The 22,395-nt window shown below is 43.5% G+C and overlaps 1 protein-coding gene across 1 annotated transcript in view; it reads left to right on the top strand.

The window, feature by feature from the left end:
* prima1 (proline rich membrane anchor 1) overlaps positions 1–22,395 on the top strand; it is a 65,403-nt gene that overhangs the window by 11,682 nt on the left and 31,326 nt on the right. Inside the window, exon 3 of the mRNA XM_021612212.3 lies at positions 17,156–17,282. Coding sequence (XP_021467887.1) covers positions 17,156–17,282 — 127 coding nt within the window. The remainder of the gene's footprint in view (positions 1–17,155; positions 17,283–22,395) is intronic.

Raw genomic sequence — 22,395 nt, 5'->3', positions numbered from 1 at the left:
TGGCTCCTGCTGTCTCCGAGCCGAATCAATCAGGTGCTGCCGAATGTCGTGGTCAGAACATAAAACAATCTATTTGGAACATGCCGAGTGCTGTATCCAACCCCCCACCCCTATCATTCTCCTTGTTTAATTATTCAGGAACGTGTACAGGAACGATACTGTTTCCTTTCTCCACCTGCGGCAAAGTGGGAAAGATTGCGAAATCAGAAGTGGAATGGTCTCGCATTAGCATTTGCCGGAGATAACACGCTAACACCGTCACACTTAAATGCTGCATCAGCGTGGCGTTACACAACTGTGTAAGTTAGATCGTGAAGTATTTCGGCACTGGAGTGTTTGCTGAAGTGAGCCCACGTGGCTTACTAGTCCAGGCCTGTATGTTGACATGCGGCGCCCACAACACTGAAGTGGTTAGCTGATGTGGGCTGTGCCATGTAGCTGTACATACTGATGATGAGAAGTCTCTCATAGCAGCACCGCTGAAAGCAAGGTGTAAAGTAACTTCTCCATCTCTCCCGGGCCAAGTTACATAAATGCATAATAAGTCCTAAGGTGTACAAAAGTAACCCATCTCTGATAGTGCTGGGTTTAGTTTGCGGTTGGCATTAGATGCCTCTTATTTCTACAGTGTCTGCATTCCAAATGGCACCCTATTCCTTTTATAATGCACTAATTTAGACCAGGGCCCATAGGGAGGAATAGCTTTTTGGAAGGTAGCAAGTGTCTCTGTGCCTTCAGCGTAGACCTGTCATTTGAAATAAAGGGAAAAACATGTCAGACAGTACCCACTACCCAGTACCAGGATATTGTTGTGCCACACTAGCTTGTTAGTAGCACTTAGCACTAAGTTGCTCTTGCAATATGTAGCATCGTAGTTGTTTTCGCAACAAAGAGCACTGTATTATTGATTTATATTTGCCAGTTACTGCTGATAAGTGCAGTACTGAAAAGCGCAGTAACTACAGAAAAGTGCAGCAACATGTAATAGTATTGGTAGCATTGGTTCCATTTGTAGCCAAATACGTTTTTAAAGTGCTTATCTAAAGTAGTTGTCTGATTGGGCTCCTTCCCTCTAAACTGATCGCAGAACCCATTTGCTTATTTACAGTGCCTTGCGAAAGTATTCAGCCCCCTTGAACTTTGCGACCTTTTGCCACATTTCAGGCTTCAAACATAAAGATATAAAACTGTATTTTTTTGTGAATAATCAACAACAAGTGGGACACAATCATGAAGTGGAACGACATTTATTGGATATTTCAAACTTTTTTTAACAAATCAAAACTGAAAAATTGGGCGTGCAAAATTATTCAGCCCCCTTAAGTTAATACTTTGTAGCGCCACCTTTTGCTGCGATTACAGCTGTAAGTCGCTTGGGGTATGTCTCTATCAGTTTTGCACATCGAGAGACTGACATTTTTTCCCATTCCTCCTTGCAAAACAGCTCGAGCTCAGTGAGGTTGGATGGAGAGCATTTGTGAACAGCAGTTTTCAGTTCTTTCCACAGATTCTCGATTGGATTCAGGTCTGGACTTTGACTTGGCCATTCTAACACCTGGATATGTTTATTTTTGAACCATTCCATTGTAGATTTTGCTTTATGTTTTGGATCATTGTCTTGTTGGAAGACAAATCTCCATCCCAGTCTCAGGTCTTTTGCAGACTCCATCAGGTTTTCTTCCAGAATGGTCCTGTATTTGGCTCCATCCATCTTCCCATCTATTTTAACCATCTTCCCTGTCCCTGCTGAAGAAAAGCAGGCCCAAACCATGATGCTGACACCACCATGTTTGACAGTGGGGATGGTGTGTTCAGCTGTGTTGCTTTTACGCCAAACATAACATTTTGCATTGTTGCCAAAAAGTTCAATTTTGGTTTCATCTGACCAGAGCACCTTCTTCCACATGTTTGGTGTGTCTCCCAGGTGACTTGTGGCAAACTTTAAACAACACTTTTTATGGATATCTTTAAGAAATGTCTTTCTTCTTGCCACTCTTCCATAAAGGCCAGATTTGTGCAATATACGACTGATTGTTGTCCTATGGACAGAGTCTCCCACCTCAGCTGTAGATCTCTGCAGTTCATCCAGAGTGATCATGGGCCTCTTGGCTGCATCTCTGATCAGTCTTCTCCTTGTATGAGCTGAAAGTTTAGAGGGACGGCCAGGTCTTGGTAGACTTGATACTCCTTCTATTTCAATATTATCGCTTGCACAGTGCTCCTTGGGATGTTTAAAGCTTGGGAAATCTTTTTGTATCCAAATCCGGCTTTAAACTTCTTCACAACAGTATCTCGGACCTGCCTGGTGTGTTCCTTGTTCTTCATGATGCTCTCTGCGCTTTTAACGGACCTCTGAGACTATCACAGTGCAAGTGCATTTATACGGAGACTTGATTACACACAGGTGGATTGTATTTATCATCATTAGTCATTTAGGTCAACATTGGATCATTCAGAGATCCTCACTGAACTTCTGGAGAGAGTTTGCTGCACTGAAAGTAAAGGGGCTGAATAATTTTGCACGCCCAATTTTTCAGTTTTTGATTTGTTAAAAAAGTTTGAAATATCCAATAAATGTCGTTCCACTTCATGATTGTGTCCCACTTGTTGTTGATTCTTCACAAAAAAATACAGGTTTATATCTTTATGTTTGAAACCTGAAATGTGGCAAAAGGTCGCAAAGTTCAAGGGGGCCGAATACTTTCGCAAGGCACTGTATTTCATCTTTGAACAAGTCATTGAGAACACATCTTGATAATACAAACTGTCATAATGCGTATAACTAATACATTATAGCCAGAGGAATATAGAAGTGCCTAACCACCCCCACGGCATATGCACACACCACACACAGACACACACAAACACGCACACTTCCTCGAGTTCAGATTTATCCAGCAGCCAATCTTGTTGATGGGACCACCAGATTGATCTTGAGCTCAGGTCCAGGTTATTCAGCACCCGTTAGTAATGTGGGGCATTAGAAGATTGGCAGTTATTGGCAAAGGTACATTTTATCAGTCAGTCAATAAGTAAGAAAGTAAATAAGTCAGTCGGTAAGTGAGTGAATGGAGGACAGGTTAAGCGAATGTGAGGGGTCTGGAAATGTGAAATTATTTCTTTATGTACCCATACTTGCTGGCTAATTTAAGGCTAATTAGCTTGATAATGTGAATGAGTGTGAGGGCTTTGTCAACCACTTGTTTACAATCTGTTGATTAATCCTACTGTGTGTGTGTGTGTGTGGACGGACAAGTGTGCCACTTAGGTGGCACAGTAATTTCATATTCATGTAGCCTACGAATATGGATGAAGACTGTCATTAAAAAAATCTACTTCATATTCAAATCGTAAAAACTTTACCCAAAAGCAGCAAAGTGTAAATAAGCCTGGTTTACATCTAACAGACGACATAAGAAGAGATGAGAGGATGCCAAACTAGCCAGTTCTAGAATTTTGTGTTGTAGAACAGCTGACTGAAGATGGTACTGGTACCACGTGTACTGGATATAGCCAAGTTATCGTTACTCATTCCTTGTGTTATTATTTTTCTATTGTTCTCTATGCGTCATTGTGAAGGGCGACCCAGAAGTAAGCATTTCACTGTTAGTCTACACCTGTTGTTTATGAATCATGTGACAAATAAACATTTGATTTGATTTGTGATGGTCGGGCTTTCAAAAAGATGGCACGTCCGCGTTTCCGCTGTAACAAGGACTCTGTACAACATGATGAAACGCTGTTGCTCCTTGTATCAGCAAGGTGTTGTGGAAAAACTGCCCCCCCCCCTCTCTGCAGCAACAGCAGCACATACAGTTATTGTTTATGTTTAAAAATATATATATTTGCTATTCAAACGACTATAATGGTGACAGCGAACATTTTGCTGACAAATAACCGTCATCCAAAATTCCATGACTGTCACAGCCCTGATGGCACTGTGACCTGCCTCAGCTACCTACCTCATAGGATGGGAGATAAGGGATGGAATGGGGGAAATCCTGGTGTTCTAACTGTCTGGCGTAATGAGGGTAGTGTACTGTAGGTGTTCACCTCATTCCTGAAACTCCATGAAAGCAGGTCAGAATTTCTCCTAACCTAACCACTGATCCAGGGTCATAAATATTTTAATCCCCCTAATGATTACGGTTAGTATCGGTGGTGGGGGAACCTGATCCTAGATCTGTGGTTAAAAGGATACCAGTGCGAGTATCCTTCTGGTATGCAGGCTCCCTCTCTGGACCTGCTCCAGCACTTCCACTTTAATTAAAGGAGGATTTAAGAGGTGGGCCAGGGATTTGACTGAGCCATCGACTGTAGATCTCTCTCCTGCTGCCCCAGCCAACCACGGCACCCCAGGAAGCTTTCATTGGTTACATTGGTAGGCGCCTAGACGCTAATATTTCTCTCAATATAGACCTCTTCTGTGTCTTTGCTCATCCAGTACAGACACACATACACCCCTCCCTCCACCATGTATAGGCAGCTCTCTGTTCTTTGCCTCAGTTCTTTGCCATTTTGCTCATTTTAACTTTCTTTAACATTAATGAGAAAAGCTGGCCGTGATTCGACAAATTCGATTTATGCTACAGGATGTTCCAGGATGCTCCAGGTTGAAGTCACCTCTAATCACAGATCTCGGATCAGATTACCCTACTCCCATTCCTAACTCTAACCATTATCAGGAGGACAAAACATCTGACACTGTATCGATGGTCCAGGAAAAACTCCAACCTAGTCCCGAGGGGACCACTGTCTTTGATGTGAGTTGAAAATGGCCTCAGCTCATGTTATGCTGCTGTTGGTGGATTGTGGAGATGGTGATAGTCGCGAACCAGTTGTTCTCATTCTCTCTGTGATGAGTAAGAGAGTGTGGACTGGGGGAGGCTAGCTGGCTGTGGAGCAGCGAGTGCTGAGATGACCTTTGAAGCTGCTGCACGCTGGCAGGCGAGCATGTGGATGAGCCACCTACGAGACAATACCAACCCCCCGTTATGTGGGAACCACAGTCACACAACGAGTTATCTTTTCTGAGGGTAGCCAACAACACATCCGCCACACTGACCCTCAACACAGGGGCCCCTCAGGGGTGCGTGCTTAGTCCCCTCCTGTACTCCCTGTTCACACACGACTGCATGGCTGCGCACGACTCTAACACAATCATCAAGTTTGCAGATGACACAACGACGGTGAGCCAGATCACCAATGACGATGAGACAGCCTATCGGGAGGAGGTCAGAGACTTGACAGTGTGGTGCCAGGACAACAACCTCTCCCTCAACGTGGGCAAGACAACGGAGCTTATCGTCGACTACAGTAAAAGGATCGATGGTGCTGTAGTGGATAGGCTCACATTGCTAAGGAGCTATCATGGTCCAAACACAACCCCCCAGGAGGCAGAAGATATTTGCCATGGGCCTTCAGATCCTAAAAAAGTTATACAGCTGCGCCATTGAGAGCATCTTGACTGGCTGCATCGCCGCTTGGTATGGCAACTGCTCGGCATCCGACCGCAAGGCACTACAGAGGGTAGTGCGTATAGCCCAGTACATCTCTGGGGCTGAACCTCTATACCAGGCGGAGGCCCTAAAAATTGTTAAAGACTCCAGCCACCCAAGTCATAGACTGTTCTCTCTTCTACCACACAGCAGGCGATACCGGAGCACTAAGTCTGGGACCAAAAGGCTCCTGAACAACTTCTACCCCCAAGCCATAAGACTACTGAATAGTTAACCAAATAGCTAGCCGGACCTTCTGCATTGACCCTTTTTGCACTAACACTTTTTGACTATGCACACACACTGGACTCTACCCACACACTCACACATACACTCGCTCACAAATACACACAGGCACACATTCGCCACACACGCTTCCACACCAGCTGCTGCTACTGTTTATTATCTATCTTGTTGCCTAGTCACTTTACCCCTATCTATATGTACATATCTACTTCAATTTCCTCATACCCCTGCACATTGACTTGGTACTGGTACCATAACTGTTTGACAATGTTCTCAGAATGTTTTTTAGTTAACATTGTTAATGTTACGCTATAACCTTTGTAACTGTGTTCGGGTAAACTCCATTTTTATTGAAATTCCACATTGAAAATAGCTATTTATATTTTCAATGAGGAAAGTTTCATTCTTTTAGAATTGCAATGTATTACAATTTCAATTCAGTTCCTGAATTGGCTGAATTGAAAATTAATGGAATAAATAAACCACTGAAGAGAATAATACCTGATATTAAGCAAACATCCTCTGTTTACTGGGCCGATGACACACACACACACACACACACACACACACACACACACACACACCCCTGTGGCAGTGACTCAGTCTCTGGGCTGGAGGCCTGTCAGCTTGATGAGCAACCGTCTCAGCCAGGGAGCCAGAGCCCAGCAAGGGATTCTGGGATGGCCAAGTGGGACCACTGGGGTGCGTATTCTGCCCAGTCCAGCTCTTCCACTGTCCACCCCAAAGCCCCAGGGCAGACAGACAGTCGCAGCCATATAATTACATATAGGATCTCAACGGTCACAGCCCCTATTTCAAACAACATGGCACTGGCATTGAAACCAATCACCCTCATGCCTTCTGTGATTAGGCGCTCAGATGGGCAACGTTGATATTCAGTTGTTGATATTCAATTGTCACCAATATGAATGGTTGCCACCGGCTCACCAGCGCTCCTAGTGCCTGGGAGGTGCTACTTCATGCCAATGATTCACCAATCGTTACCCAGTAAGCTAATGGTCTTTGGTTTGCTCCAAAGGTGGTACTCGGGTGGTCCTCTGTAGCTCAGTTGGTAGAGCATGGCGATGGTAAAGCATGGCGATGTGGGTTTCATTCCTGGGACCACCTAGAATGTATACACGCAAGACTTTAAATAGCTCTGGATAAAAGCATTTGCTAAATGGCATATATTATTATATATTATGTTTGATATTGTTGCCACTACCTCCACAAACTGAGCTACTTAGCTACTGTGTGATGCTTTCAAAGATTTTACTGAGTTAGAATTCGTGTAAGGAAATCAGTCAATTGAAATAAATTCATTAGGCCCTAATCTATGATTTCACATGACTGGGAATACAAATATGCTGTTGGTCACAGATACCTTAAAAAAGGTAAGGGGGTGGATCAGAAAACCAGTCAGTATCTGGTGTGACTACCATTTGCCTCATGCAGCACGACACATCTCCTTCGCATAGAGTTGATCCCAAACGTGCTCAATGGGTGACATGTCTGGTGAGTATGCAGGCCATGGAAGAACTGGGACATTTTCATCTTCCAGGAATTGTGTACAGATCCTAGTGACAATGGGGCCATGCATTATCATGCTGAAACATGAGGTGATGGCAGCGGATGAATGGCACGATAATGGGCCTCAGGATCTCGTCACGGTATCTCTGTGCATTCAAATTGCCATCAATAAAATACAATTGTGTTCGTTGTCTATAGCTTATGCCTGCCCATACCATAACCCCACCACCACCATGGGCCACTCTGTTCACAACGTTGACATCAGCAAATCGCTTGCCCACAAGACTCCATGCAGGCCGTCTGTCAACTGCCTGATACAGTTGAAACTGGGATTCATCCGTGAAGAGCACACTTCCGATGCTAGTGGCCATCGAAGGTGAGAATTCGCCCACTGAAGTCGGTTACAATGCTGAACTGCAGTCAGGCCAAGACCCTGGTGAGGATGAAGAGCATGCAGATGAGCTTCTCTGAGATGGTTTCTGACAGAAATTATTCGGTTGTGCAAACCCACAGTTTCATCAGCTGTCCTGGTGCTGGTCTCAGACAATCCCGCAGGGGAAGAAGCCGGATGTGGAGGTCCTGTGCTGGCGTGGTTACACGTGGTCTGCGGTTCTGAGGCCGGTTTGGCATACTGCAAATTCTTTAAAATTACTTTGGAGGCAGCTTATGGTAGAGAAATTAACATTCAATTCTCTGACAACAGCTCTGGTTGAAATTCCTGCAGTCAGTATGCCAATTGCACACTCCCTCAAAACATCTGTGGCATTGTGTTAGACAAAACTGCACAGTTTAGCGTGTCATTTTATTGTCCCCAGCAAAAGGTGCACCTGTGTAATTTTTTTATTTTTAATTGTACCTTTATTTAACCAGGCAAGTCAGTTAAGAACAAATTCTTATTTTCAATGACGGCCTAGGAACACTGCCTGTTCAGGGGCAGAACGAGGGGTTTGAACTTGCAACCTTTCGGTTACTAGTCCAACGCTCTAACCACTAGGTTACCCTGCCGCCCCATGATCATGCTGTTTAATCATCTTCTTGATATGTCACACCTGTAAGGTGGATGGAGTATCTTGGCAAAGGGGAAATGCTCACTAACAGGGATGTAAAGAAATTTGTGCAAATCATTTTAAAGAAATAAGGTTTTTGTGCATATGGAAATGTTTCTGGGATCTTTTTTTTTCAGCTCATACATTTTTTGTTGGTCAATATCCAAATATATTTCGGTCTTAAAGAGAACTTCGCCAGACAGAGTTGGACTAGAACAACGGGCCAAACACGACAAGTTTGAAATGTGCATTTGTATTTTATTTATTAAGGATCCCCATTAGTGGCTGCCAAGGCAGCAGATACTCTTCCTGGGGTACAGCAACATTAAGAAATAGTAGGGCCTTGCATTCCATGTTGAAAATTTAAAAAGCCTTGTTGGCCGAGGACTGTTGTTTGTTTTTGTATCCTGCATGCTATCAGTTCCCTCAGTTCTGCAATCAGTTTGGCCTGGCAATGCAGAGCCTCATAACTCCATTAAGGTCCAGGGCAGGTATAAAAATAGCCTAATCTAATAGCCCTGCTCCCTTGCTGAAGTCATGGTGCTGCCCTGGCTCCTTACCGTATGTATACTTGTGTTGTTCCTGTCTTAGAGAGAAGAGGGGGAATCTATCACAGTCATCCCCGGTGAAGTATGTAATGTGTATTCGCTGTGCAGGAGCATACACACACACACACACACAGGAACAACACAAGTATACATACGGTAATCTATCACAGTCATCCCCGGTGAAGAATGTAATCTGTATTCGCTGTGCAGAAGCATACACACACACAAAATCACACACACACACAATCACACACACACACACACACACACACACACACACACACACACACACACACACACACACACACACACACACACTACAGACACACACAGTATACTTCATGGATATGGATGCTACCAGAGACATACTCACACACACAGGTTCATGCATGGAACACACATTCGTACACACACACTCACTCTCTAACACACTTTTACAAACATTGAACAAACCCACAGGAGTGTGAAGTCAAGTCCCATGGGTTATGTATTCTGGGATGTTGTTTTCACCAGTCAATGTCTCTGGGGTCTTGCTCCGGGGTAAAAGGGCTCATGATGATAGCTAGCGTTAACAGGAAATTCTCAGCTGTGTTTACACCATGGTTTCTTGGAATGGACCCACGGGGATTGGTAATGTCCTCAGAGCTTTTCATGAGAGGAACTGCTGGCAACGCATTACATTCGAATTTTGAGTAAACTTTATTGATCACCAGAGAGGGAAATTGTGGTTGTCTTGTCAGCCAGCAGTAGAAGAAGACTATAGTCTATAAGGGAATACACTTAAGAAGGGAGTTACTGTATGAATGCTGTTGTGCTACTTAACATTAGGGTTGCACGTTTTGGGGAATATTCAGAGGTGGAAACATTCCGTGGGAATTAACGGGAATATCTGGGCATTAACAGAAATATATGCAAATTCCTATTAATACCATATAAATGTAGATGTTTTTTGCATTGAATATATTTACCATATCATATGGAGACATAATTGCAGATGATTAAATCCGTCCAATAGTAATTTTAAAAACAATTTAGTTACGAATTGAACTTTAGTTAAATGAGTTGACTATTCACATGGGATGATTTCACTGAACAACAAAAGAAAGGGAATATTGAATGATCCCCAATGATCCATCGCATCTCCCAAAACATTTTCAACATACGTTCTTAAAATGATAGTCTAGAAACTAAAGCTTTGGTTGTCTTGCTCTAGGGATTCCATGTCGTCTCCCTAGACCTCTTCAATGTCCACCTCTTGAACATCAGACTCTGAGGCCTCATCTTCACTGTCACTTTCCAACCTTGTTGAGGATGACTAGTTGTCAGTCTCAAAAAGCCAAAAATTTGCCCGACTGGCCACCAATTTTTGAACCTTTGTATTGGTCAGCCTGTTGCGTGCTTTGGTGTGTGTGTTCCCAAACAAGGACCGGTTGTGCTCTGAGGAGGCTGATGTTGGTGAGATTTGGAGGATGATGGAGGCAACAGGGGAAAGAGCCTCAGATCCACAAAGTCCCTTCCACCAGGTGGCTGATGAGATATGTTGGCACGACTGCCATATTACAGCTCCATCCCAAAGCCCTTGCTTGGAAGTGTACTTCGCCAGACTGCCAAGAACCTTGCCCTCATCCAGGCCAAGGTGGAGAGACACGGTAGTGATGACACCATAGGCCTGGTTGATCTCTGCACCAGACAGGATGCTCTTGCCAGCATACTTTGGGTCCAACATGTACACTACTGCATGTATGGGCTTCAGGTAGAAGTCTTCACGCTTTTTGGTGCATTTCAGAACTGCAGTTTCCTCTGCTTGGAGCAACAGTGAAGTGGGCAGGGCAGTACAGATTTCTTCTGAACATCAGACAGGATGGCATTGTCTCCCTCAGTCCATGCAATGGCTACTGCTATAGGTTTCAGGAGTTTTAGGCTGCATACCACTCTCCCAAAATACATCATCCATGAGGATCCTCTTGATGGGGTTGTCCATATCGGCAGACTGTGATATGGCCATTTCTTGGAGAGACTCCTTCCCCTCCAGGAGACTGTCAAACATGATGACAACCCACCCCAACGGGTGTTGCTGGGCAGCTTCAATGTGGTGTTCTTATTCTTCTCACTTTGCTTGGTGAGGTAGATTGTTGCTATAACTTGATGACCCTTCACATACATAACCATTTCCTTGGCTCTCTTGTAGAGTGTATCCATTGTTTTCAGCGCCAATGATGTCCTTGAGGAGCAGATTCAATGCATGAGCAACACAGCCAATGGGTGTGATGTGAGGGTAGGACTCCTCCACTTTAGACCAAGCAGCCTTCATGTTCACAGCATTGTCTGTCACCCAGTGCAAATACCATCTGTGGTCCAAGGTCATTGATGAATGCCTTCAGCTCATCTGCAATGTAGAGCCCGGTGTGTCTGTGTCTGTGCTCTTGTGGAATACTGGTTGAGGGGTGGAGATGATGTAGTTAATTATTCCTTTCCCACGAACATTCGACCACCCATCAGAGATGATTGCAATACAGTCTGCTTTCTCTATGATTTGCTTGACCTTCACTTGAACTCTGTTGAACTCTGCATCCAGCAAATTACTAGATAAAGCATGTCTTGTTGGAGGGATGTTTGCTGGGCGAAGAACATTCAGAAATCTCTTCCAATACACATTGCCTGTGAGCACCAGAGGTGAACCAGTTGCATACGCAACTTGAGCAAGACATTCATCAGCATTTCTCTGACTACGTTCCTCCATTGAGTAAAAAAAAACTCTGATTCCAGGAGGACCATGAGCTGTTGCTATCGATAAGGTGTCTGATTCATGATTTTCACCTCGAATAGAAGTAGAGGGACTTTTGTCAGAGGTTGCTTGTTGTGAGCGCTGAGGGAACTTTATGCACTTGGCCAGATGATTCTGCATCTTTGTTGCATTCTTCACATTAGCTGCATTGAAATGTCTCCACACATCAGATAGGGCCGAGGCATTTTCCTGTAAAGATTAGAAGAAAATGTGTACAAAACCACAAATACAATTCCATGTACAGATAAGTAGTTAGATTAAAAAACTCCTTTGTAAGATACATGTTTTAAAATGAAAGTGTAATGAATACCCAGGGACAAAAAGGTGTAGATTCACGCACAGAGCGTGGCAGATGTTTATTAAACCTTCGCAGAAGGCAGGAATCGTGGTCACAGGCAGGTAGACAAAAACAAACAATACCTCACAACTATACAAACAGATAGAACTGAACTCAAGAACAAAGGAAAATAACACAAGGTTGACTAAGAAAATAAAAGCTGAACCCTGTATGGAGACAGGTGAATTAACACTCCTCAGGTAGCAGATTCAAGCAAGCTAAAACGCACATGGTAGCAAAAACTAACTAGCAGAAATTGTTAACAATTTAGACATTATTTAAACACACTTTACTGTAGGCTACTATTAACTAGTTAACAAAAAAATCATGTATGTCATATAAAATATATTCAAGCATGTAGTCCTTGGCTCAGACAGTGTAGTAGTGTGGGCTCAATAGGATCTCATTAGGGTGCAAGATCTTGAGGATCAACTGTACATGTTATGGAAAGAGTGCACTGTGTATGCAGAGGGTTGCAATTCCATTGAATTGGGGATAGTTTAACCAAAATATGTCACAAGACCTAGAATTGCATTATGTGTATCCCACAAAAAAGGTTCACTGTTATAAGCTAACTTTTTTGATGAATTTAAGCAAAAATCCCTAAATTCCCGGGCTTAACTTCCCATCGAAAATGTCTGTAACAATTCCGGAAATTTACCGGAAGGTTTCCGACCCTTTGCAACCCTTCTTACCACTGCTAATGTTGTTTTCCAAGTAAAGCATCAACAAATGTATAAGTACTGCATAACTAGCCTTTTACAGCCTATTACACAGCTATTTGTTACGTTACAGTTGTATGGATTTAGGCAGAGCGATGTGAGTCAAGTGGAGGCTATAGTTCAGTTCCCACTTCTGACCCCATGTGACGTTATAGTTAAATGAGACAGATCATATTGCAACAGTACAGGTCCTACATCCTGGTCCTTGACTATTACAGCTTTATCCCTATTACTCGCTGACTGAGGCCTTTGTATTCCTTGCAAAACTATAGATGAATCGCATTGCCATGCCAGACCCCAGCTTGGTCCCTATACAGAGGGACTGAGTGACTTATCCAAACAAAAGCAAATGACAGTGCAATCAAGAGAGCAAGTTTTTTTTTTGTGCTCAACAAAGAAATAATGTACTATTTATTGTTTTCTCATCTCTAGCTATGAAATGAAACGTTTCTCTCTCATTTTATGTTAGTCACTATAGGGAAGGGAAAGGAAACGGCGTCAGATAGTGAGTGATGTAATTGTAAGTGCAACATTTTGAAATGCCAATGATTCACCAGTCGTTACCCAGTAAGCTGATGGTCTTTGGTTTCGTCCAAAGGTGGTACTCGGGTGGTTCTCTGTAGCTCAGTTGGTAGAGCATGGCGTTTGCATGTGTTTTTTTCCCCCTGTACAACTCGTACGTAGACACTCATGTTGACACACATGAAATAGTTTGAATGCACAGCAGGGACAGTAATCCTAGCTGTTTAACCAATGTATTACAATGACGTTGAAGAAGCCGTGACAGTGGGTGCCTCTCTTCCCTACTTTCTTCCCTTCCTCCCTTGGTATCTCTCCTTTTGTTACTTCCCTCCCAGGAAACGTATGACAGTCCAGTGCAGGGCACTGTGGAGGCAGACATATTGCTTTGGCGGCAGCTAAACTGCGTTGGTTGGGGCAGTTGAGGTTGAGGAGTCTTCCGAGGACAGGCTGCGTGTCGTTTGTAGCAGACTGAGGCTGCAGCAGGAGCCTTAGGGGCCCTCGGCCTCACACCCTTGTTAACCAGAGATTATTCACGTCAGTCCTCGCTCTGGGTCCGTCCTCACCCCAGCCATAAAATATGCACAAGTCTCTCCAAATAAGTGTAAGAATCAAACATCAGAAGAATGTTGCTGTGGAAGGATCAAACAGTATTTTTTTATGGGTCCTTGTGTGTGTGTGTGATTGTGTGGTCGTGTGTGCATGTGTGTGCTTGTTTTAATGTGCATGTGCCGTGTGTGTGATCGTGTTAGTCTGTTTGTGCACGCTTGTGTGTGATTGAGGATTGGTGTTGTTTTTATTGGTCAGCACTAGGGATGAGATGGACAGTGACATCCCTGCTTGTCTAAGGGACTGGGGATGTGGTGGCAGGGAGCTCAGCGAGCCCATGCACTCTCCCTTTTGGCATCCCCACTGCCCCTCTCTATGTATCTGTCTGTCTCTCTCTCCCCCTCTCTCTCTCTTTCTCTCTCTCTCTGCCTAATGCTGGAAATAAATACCGGCCATTCATTCCCTATCTTTGGGTCGTGCAAATTTGGGGTTTCTTACCTAATAAGTGTGTCTGCACCTTATGAGTGCAGTTGCCTATGATTGTGTGTATGTGTTTGCATGCTCATGTAAGTGTATGTGTGGTGTGTGCGTGTACGTGGGCCTGTGTGTGTGTTTTTGAGTGTTTGTGGTACTTGTGTTTGGGTACGTGTGTGTTTTAGTCACCTGGGATCAGAGCCATCTGGTGATTTCCTTCATACAGATGGAATGGGGGGATGCGTTGTTACACTAAAGGCCGAACTCAGCTAGGCGAACCGAATGAGTGTGCTCACATACTCCCTTAAAAGCGGCAGTAGCACTGTTTGTCCATCTTGAGACGCCATAGCCAGTATACACTTCCTCAAAATATTCCGAATTAATCTAAGATAACTCAAGAAATCTGTCATTAATGTTGATGTTTTTGCCGAGGAGATTTTAGTTGCACAGTTTTACATCTAACTAAGATGTTTGGTGCAGTATTTCGCAAGTGAAAAAATTTGCATAAAAACTATCATTGAATGACAACAAACACTTAATCGAAAAATCTGACCAATAACCGACGAAGGGGCGTAAAATTCGGCTTCCGAACTTTGGCTTGCCTCAAGAAAAATTGGTGTGCACAAACTGCCGAAAAAACCTTTGCAAAAACGAACAAAATGTCGTCATAATATATATTATATGCACAAACTGTTCCGAACTGTTTCAGATGGGAATCATGCAGGTGCCTTAAGAGAGATCGTGTCGTCCTGAGTATTGTGCAATAGGTGGTTCAATGAAAGTTATGGAAGCATTGTGCATCCATCCTTGGTCTGTCTATGGGCTTGTTTAACATCGACTGCATTGCAGTCGGCGACTGTCCACTGACTGATTTACACATCACCTTGCGTGATAAATAACTACTCATTATTATTTGAAGATCAGCCCGTCATTCAATGCATCACAGATTTGATGCCCTTGATGGAGCTACACTGTTGTAGCAGTTTGGGAAAACACTGAAAAGCACTGCCCTCTCCCCCAATAATAATATTAGTCTGAAAATTATTACCGTTGCAAAGTTTTGTTTATTTTTGGCTATTTAAACCATTCCTAATATGGGAACATTCAAACCTTCTGTTGAAGATGACCTGCAGGGATGTGCAGGGTCTTATGCTCAGGAGATGATGTAATGTTGCAATGATCTGGAATCAACATGGAGCGAGCAGACACACACACATCCCACAGTAAATCAGCCACAGAGTTTTGAAAAGCCTCTGCCAGGAGTTGGAGTGGTGTGACGCAAGTGAACAACAGGTAGGCCTCGTCACAGACTCGATTAAGGTGTTCCCTCCATTTCCCTTTTGACGGTTTATCCGAGGAATCTTATCGGCTGTCACAGAGGAGACAGAGATGCATTACTTATCCATCCGGAGAAGTGCTTATCAGCCGGAGAACCAGGCTTGAGTGTTCCCGGAAACAATTAACCACAAATGGGGAGGGGGGTAGGGGATCATCTGGCTATCCATCTCAGATTCCCCCTCCCAAATAAATTCTACATTTATAATACGGCCCAAGGACAACTCAAGTTATTTTTGGCCTTGTCGTTTGTATCACCTTACTCATTGTTGGACAGTGCAAGGAAACATTATTTAAAAAAAGAAAGAAACATATACTATAGATTGTACTGTAGACTGTATACAGAACGTTAACAACACCTGCTCTTTCCATGACACAGACTGAACAGGTGAATCCAGTTGAATGCTATGATCCCTTATTGATGTCACTTGTTAAATCCATTTCAATCAGTCTAGATGAAGTGGAGGAGACAGGTCAAAGAAGGATTTTTAAGCCTTGAGACAATTGAGACATGGTTTGTTTGTGTGAATTTATGTGTGTGTGTGTGTGTGTGTGTGTGTGTGTGTGTGTGTGTGTGTGTGTGTGTGTGTGTGTGTGTGTGTGTGTGTGTGTGTGTGTGTGTGTGTGTGTGTGTGTGTGTGTGTGTGTGTGTGTATGCTCCTGCACAACAGGAGGTGTTTGTGTGTGTGTATGTATGTATGTATGTAGATAGATTGATTCAGATATCAGTACGGGGCCATAAGACACCTGGTTTTAAGCCAGATGTTGCCCCCAGACCTTGAGTTTGAGACCCAAAGCCACACAGAGAACAGACAAAATAACACAGCTAGCACACCACGCCATACATCCATTCAGAAAGGCCCTTGGTGGGCCCACAGAACAGGCTGCTCCCCCATCTGATGCTTCCGGGCGATTAAGCCGTGAATGAGCCATCCCCTTCTGGATGATCCTGCCTTTTATGGTTCCATTCAAACCCATGCTCGATAAAACACTGCTGCTCATAATGTCCCCACACTGAAAAAGTAGAAACTAATCCAAACTTTGAAGTGGCACAGGCAATGTCCAGGACCCGCAATAGCGCTAAGAGGTTGCTGGCTGAGTTAGTGGTGTAATGATCCTATAGAATTTCTCTCTCGGGGTAATTCATGATGGATGATCTGGAGTGGGGCGCCATGTCTTTACTATTGAGCCATGCAAGCCATCAGGTGATTTTATTATTATTATTATTGTTAGACTATCTGGCTGTTTCATATTTTTGTCTACTGTTTTATCTCATCTATCTTTGTTTTCATCATATAATGCAACTTTATGTGTTTGTGATCTTGTTAACTGACCAGATAACAACCGAAATAGGACGGCTTTCCCCATGATGTCTTTATCTCCTCATAAAAATGCCAGCTTTACCTGGTTGTAACAGAGATCAGTTGGTTGTAAACTGGTTATGTGACTCACTGGGTCCTACTATCTCCTCCATGTGTTTGATGTGAAATGGAACTTGAACGAAAATGAACTTAAACTTGAATAAGGTCATCTCTTTTTCTTCCTCCCTTCTGCCTTTTTCTGCAGTGGCTCCCTCCACAGTGCCTCCCATGAAGCCGTGGTGGAAGGAGATCGTGGTGTTGGGGACAGTGGGCTGTGCCTCGGTTGCCTTCCTCCTGTTGATGGTCATCATCTGCTATAAGGCCATAAAGAGGTAGGCCTCACTCTTTCTGACTCGTACACATACCCTTGCATTGAATTTCCATTGGGCTATTTACGCATTAGCTCTTTCCTCCCATGATCACAGAAAATTACAGAATGGTTAAACATGAGTGATACAGTATGATACTTAATATATATATATATATATAATCCTACCAGGTAAACCCACCTCACAGGTTGATGCTTCAAGTTTTCAGAAGAAGTGTGTGTGCACTGGCAGGAGATTGTGAACAAAGACACTGTGTAAACATTTAGGACACAATCTATAACCTGATAGTCTGGAGAAATCCAGTCTGTTAGTGCTAACATTCCTTTTCTTACCACTCCTTGTCATGCCAAACATGTTGGGATACATTTAGGATAATCTATGTTCAGTCTGACCCAGGTAACATTGTCTTCTACTTCAATAGAAGGGGCCTTAGTGTAATACAACATGATTCCACAGATCATGTGGGTAATCCCTTATATATAGTATTTGTAAACCCTTTGTAAAGATCTTATAATCAGCCTTCATGAGGGTGATTGGTCCATAGTTAGCTTTGTCCATTCTTCCCCTGCCAATACTTATTCTCCTGTGATTTGATCAGTATTGAACCTGATATTTGGCTTTAAAAAATAATTAATATCAACATACAACACTACAAAGACATACTCAGAGCCATTCCTATCATGTTGCTAGCCCTAACATGGTTATCAGAGTGATAGTTTCAAAGTGAGCATGCTGACACCTCAAACTGTTGGAGATGAGTTCAATGTCAGCGAACCTCAGTGGATGTCAATCAACTCAGTGAATGCAGCTCTCCAGTAGAATATTTTCCCCTTCAATCCTCAAAATGGGTGAAAAGATCACAGCTGACAGCTGGGGAAGAATGTCAGCCTGATCCAGCTACAGTATGTCAGCCTGATCCAGCTCCAGTATGTCAGTCTGATCCAGCTTCAGTATGTTAGCCTGATCCAGCTACAGTATGTCAGCCTGATCCAGCTACAGTATGTCAGCCTGATCCAGCTACAGTATGTCAGCCTGATCCAACTACAGTATGTCAGCCTGATCCAGCTACAGTATGTCAGCCTGATCCAGCAACAGTATGTCAGCCTGATCCAGCTACAGTATGTCAGCCTGATTCAGTTACAGTATGTCAGCTTGATCCAGCAACAGTATGTCAGCCTGATCCAGCTACAGTATGTCAGCCTGATCAAGCTACAGTATGTCAGCCTGATTCAGTTACAGTATGTCAGCCTGATCCAGCTACAGTATGTCAGCCTGATTTAGCTACAGTATGTCAGCCTGATCCAGCTACAGTATGTCAGCCTGATCCAGCTACAGTATGTCAGCCTGTTCCAACTACAGTATGTTAGCCTTATCCAGCTACAGTATGTCAGCCTGATCCAGCTACAGTATGTCAGCCTGATCCAGCTACAGTATGTCAGCCTGATCCAGCTATAGTATGCCAGCCTGATTTAGCTTCAGTATGTTAGCCTGATTCAGTTACAGTATGTTAGGCTTATTCAGCTACAGTATGTCAGTCTGATTCAGCTACTGTATGTCAGCCTGATCCAGCTCCAGTATGCCAGCCTGATTTAGCTTCAGTATGTTAGCCTGATCCAGCTACAGTATGTCAGCCTGATCCAGCTACAGTATGTCAGCCTGATCCAGCTACAGTATGTCAGCCTGATTCAGCTACTGTATGTTAGCCTGATTCAGCTACTGTATGTTATCCTTATCCAGCTACAGTATGTCAGCCTGATCCAGCTACAGTATGTCAGCCTGATCCAGCTACTCTTTGAGGTGAGCTAGGAGCCAGAAGAGTAGTGTGTGTGTGTCAGTGCCTATGTGTCCTGAGCTGCACTTGAGTCTAGCTAACATTGACATACTGTTACCGTTAGGGAAGTAGATAAAAGACTTTCCAAAAAAAGAGCTTCAAGGGAAATGGCCCCAAACAGATGCATCAGAGCAGTCAAAATCGAAGGAGACTCCTGGGATTTGGATTGAGTGCGTTATTATGTATGCCTGATCTGCTCAGGCATAGAAGTTGGCTGATCGGAGGACAGACGGATTCATTCATTCGCACAGAACCAGAAAGGTATGTGCCAGTTTTAAGGCTTTCCCCAGGAATCCACTGGAGCTTTTTGGAATTGGCTGCTGTCCCCATATCACCACATCACTTGATTTTATTATCCCAAATATTCAGGCCTGGCAAATATATTTTTCTTATCAAATCCCTCTATCCCTTTCTCCCTCGGTCACCCCCCCTCCTTTTCTCCATCCCGCCATCTTTCTTTCTCTCTCTCTTTTACCTGTCTCACCTGTCTTTCCCCCACCTCTCTCTCCACACCCCTTCTCTCCACCCCCCTCCTCCCCTCTCTCTCTCTATCTTTCCCACTCTCTCTCTTTCTGAGGCAATGCCATAGTTCAGGGAAATGGAGTGAGAAGGGTATCTTATTTGTGAGAAGGGTATCTGATTTGTTGTGTTCCCTCAGAGGCAAACAATGAGGTTGTGACAGACTGGAGGGAACAGGGGGAATAAATAGAGGGAGGCACACATAGAAAGGAAATGAAGAGAAATAAAAGACAAAATCCAATTTTATTTGTCACATGCACCGAATACGACAGGTGTAGTAGACCTTACAGTGAAATGCGTACTTACAATCCCTTAACCAACAATGCAGTTTTAAGAACCCCCCCCCCCAAAAAAAAGAAGATATCACACCACTCACGCTTTTCTAACTATCTTTGTCCTCTGCCAAACTTTTCTCTTGATAATATTTCCTCGAGAAACATCCTCTAAGTAAACCTTTGTGTATAATGTGTTTTGGGCTCATTTTACTTTCCAATGATTGAGTCATCCAGTGACAGGGTACCTACTACTGTGGCTTGTAATGGTTAGTCATAGGCTTGTTCCTCCCATAAAGGGTCAGGAGGATTCTAAATATATCTCCTTTCTCTAGGTCTCGGCAGACTCAAAGTAGATTTATGTTGATATTTTTAGCATCCTGTTTGATGTACTGTAGTAGGCCACAGTTTTTGGATTGCAAACTTGCTGCACTTTTCTCACAACAACATAGTGGAAGCACCTGAAATTGAGAAAATGCATACAAGCTATATATTTGGGATATACAGACCAATCAAAGGTTTGGACACACCTACTCATTCAAGAGTTTTTCTTCATTTTTACTATTTTCTACATTGTAGAATAATAATGAAGACATCAAAACTATGAAATAACACATATGGAATCATGTAGTAACCAAAAAAGTGTCAAACAAATCAAAATATATTTTATATTTGAGATTGTTCAAAGTAGCCACCCTTTGCCTTGATGACAGCTTTGCACACTCATTCTCTCAACCAGCTTCTCCTGGGATGCTTTTCCAATAGTCTTGAAGGAGTTCGTACATATAATGACCACTTGTTGGCTGCTTTTCCTTCACTCTGCAGTCCAACTCATCCCAAGCAATCTCAATTGGGTTGAGGTTGGGTGATTGTGGAGGCCAAGTTACCTGATGCCGCACTCCATCACTCTACTTCTTGGTCAAATAGCCCTTACACAGCCTGGAGGTGTGTTGGGTTATTGTCATATGGAAAAACAAATGATAGTTCCACTAAGCGCGAACCAGATGGGATGGCGTATCGCTGCAGGATGTTGTGGTAGCCATGCTGGTTAAGTGTGCCTTGAACTCTAAATAAATCACTGACAGTGTTACCAGAAAAGCACCCCCAAACCATCACACCTCCTCCTCCATGCTTCACAGTGGGAATTACACATGCGGGGATCATCCGTTCACCTACTCTGCGTCTCTCAAAGACACAGCGGTTGGAACCAAAAATCTAACTTTTTGTCATAAATGGTCAATTTGAATAAATTTTCACAATACATGTTATCTGACCAGCACTGAAACAGGTTTATTAGAAGTATTACTCCTGAATTATGGCACTTGATATCCAGAATTGTATTTTACCTTTATTTAACTAGGCAAGTCAGTTAAGAACAAATTCTTATTTTCAATGATGGCCCAGTGGGTTAACTGCCTGTTCAGGGGCAGAACAACAGATTTGTACCTTGTCAGCTCAGAGGTTTGAACTTGCAACCTTCCGGTTACTAGTCCACCGCTCTAACCTCTAGGCTACCCTGCTGCCCCAGTATGCAATATACAATATATCCAATTTGTATGGCTACTGTAAATAAACTGTATATTTTGTTGTCACGCCTGTAGTGGCATTCCTGGAAATGTGCCAGGGTGTACTCATTTCCCATGTGCAGTCTGCCCCTCCTCCCCTCCCCCTCTTGTTCTCTCTCTTTCTCTGTGCCTGAGAATTTGAGTGGGGGCAAATAAACTCAGGATGGGAACCCCAGCTGGCAGCAATTTTCTCCCTAATGAGCATGCTAAGTTAGCAGAGTCAGTTTTTTTATTTTTTTTATGTCTTTCTTTGTGGGCATTTAGACCCATTATTCAGTGACGCTCAGTGAACAGTGGAATAAAAACAGTACCACGGGGCTCAGTCTCTCCCACAAAGAGCACACCATCTCAAAAAACACACCGACCATTTACCTTATCACCGTTTTACGGCCGCCATACTCTAAAAGCTTAGGAGAACCGCTACGGTAACGACATGCCATTAAAGGAAATGCTGACTGGTGAGAGAGAGCAGAGGCAGCCTTGGGGGGAAGGCTTGCACTGTGTTGTTGTGACATGAGAATGATTGAATCATGAATCTGGAAGTGCTGGTCAGTGGTCCATTGTTTGTTTTGGTGAGACACTTCCTTATTGGGAGGCTAGCACCAGGGCATTTGGCTATCAAAAACAGTGTGGGTGTGTGTGTGTGTGTGCGTGCATGTGCGTGTGGCATTGAATGTATAGTTTGTGTCCTACCCTCTGTAATTGTATTGGGCCAGTCATATGGATTGGCTCAATCAATAACAATATGTGAAAGGTTTGGCCATGGGAGAAATAACGGAGTTATATAACTCTGCAGAAGTGTCAACCATGGGCTTTAAAAGTGTACTTGGCTATCGCCTTGTCAGGGTGCCTGAGGGAGAGACTCCTGTCCTGATGGAGGGCAAAGATGACACAGAGGAGGAAGAAGGGAAGGAGAAGGGATAGGTTTT

This window comes from Oncorhynchus mykiss, chromosome 8 (assembly GCF_057628025.1).
Source record: "Oncorhynchus mykiss isolate SJ-2025 chromosome 8, ASM5762802v1, whole genome shotgun sequence".
Classification (NCBI taxonomy): Eukaryota; Metazoa; Chordata; class Actinopteri; order Salmoniformes; family Salmonidae; genus Oncorhynchus; species Oncorhynchus mykiss.
This window is presented reverse-complemented; position numbering and strand designations above follow the sequence as displayed.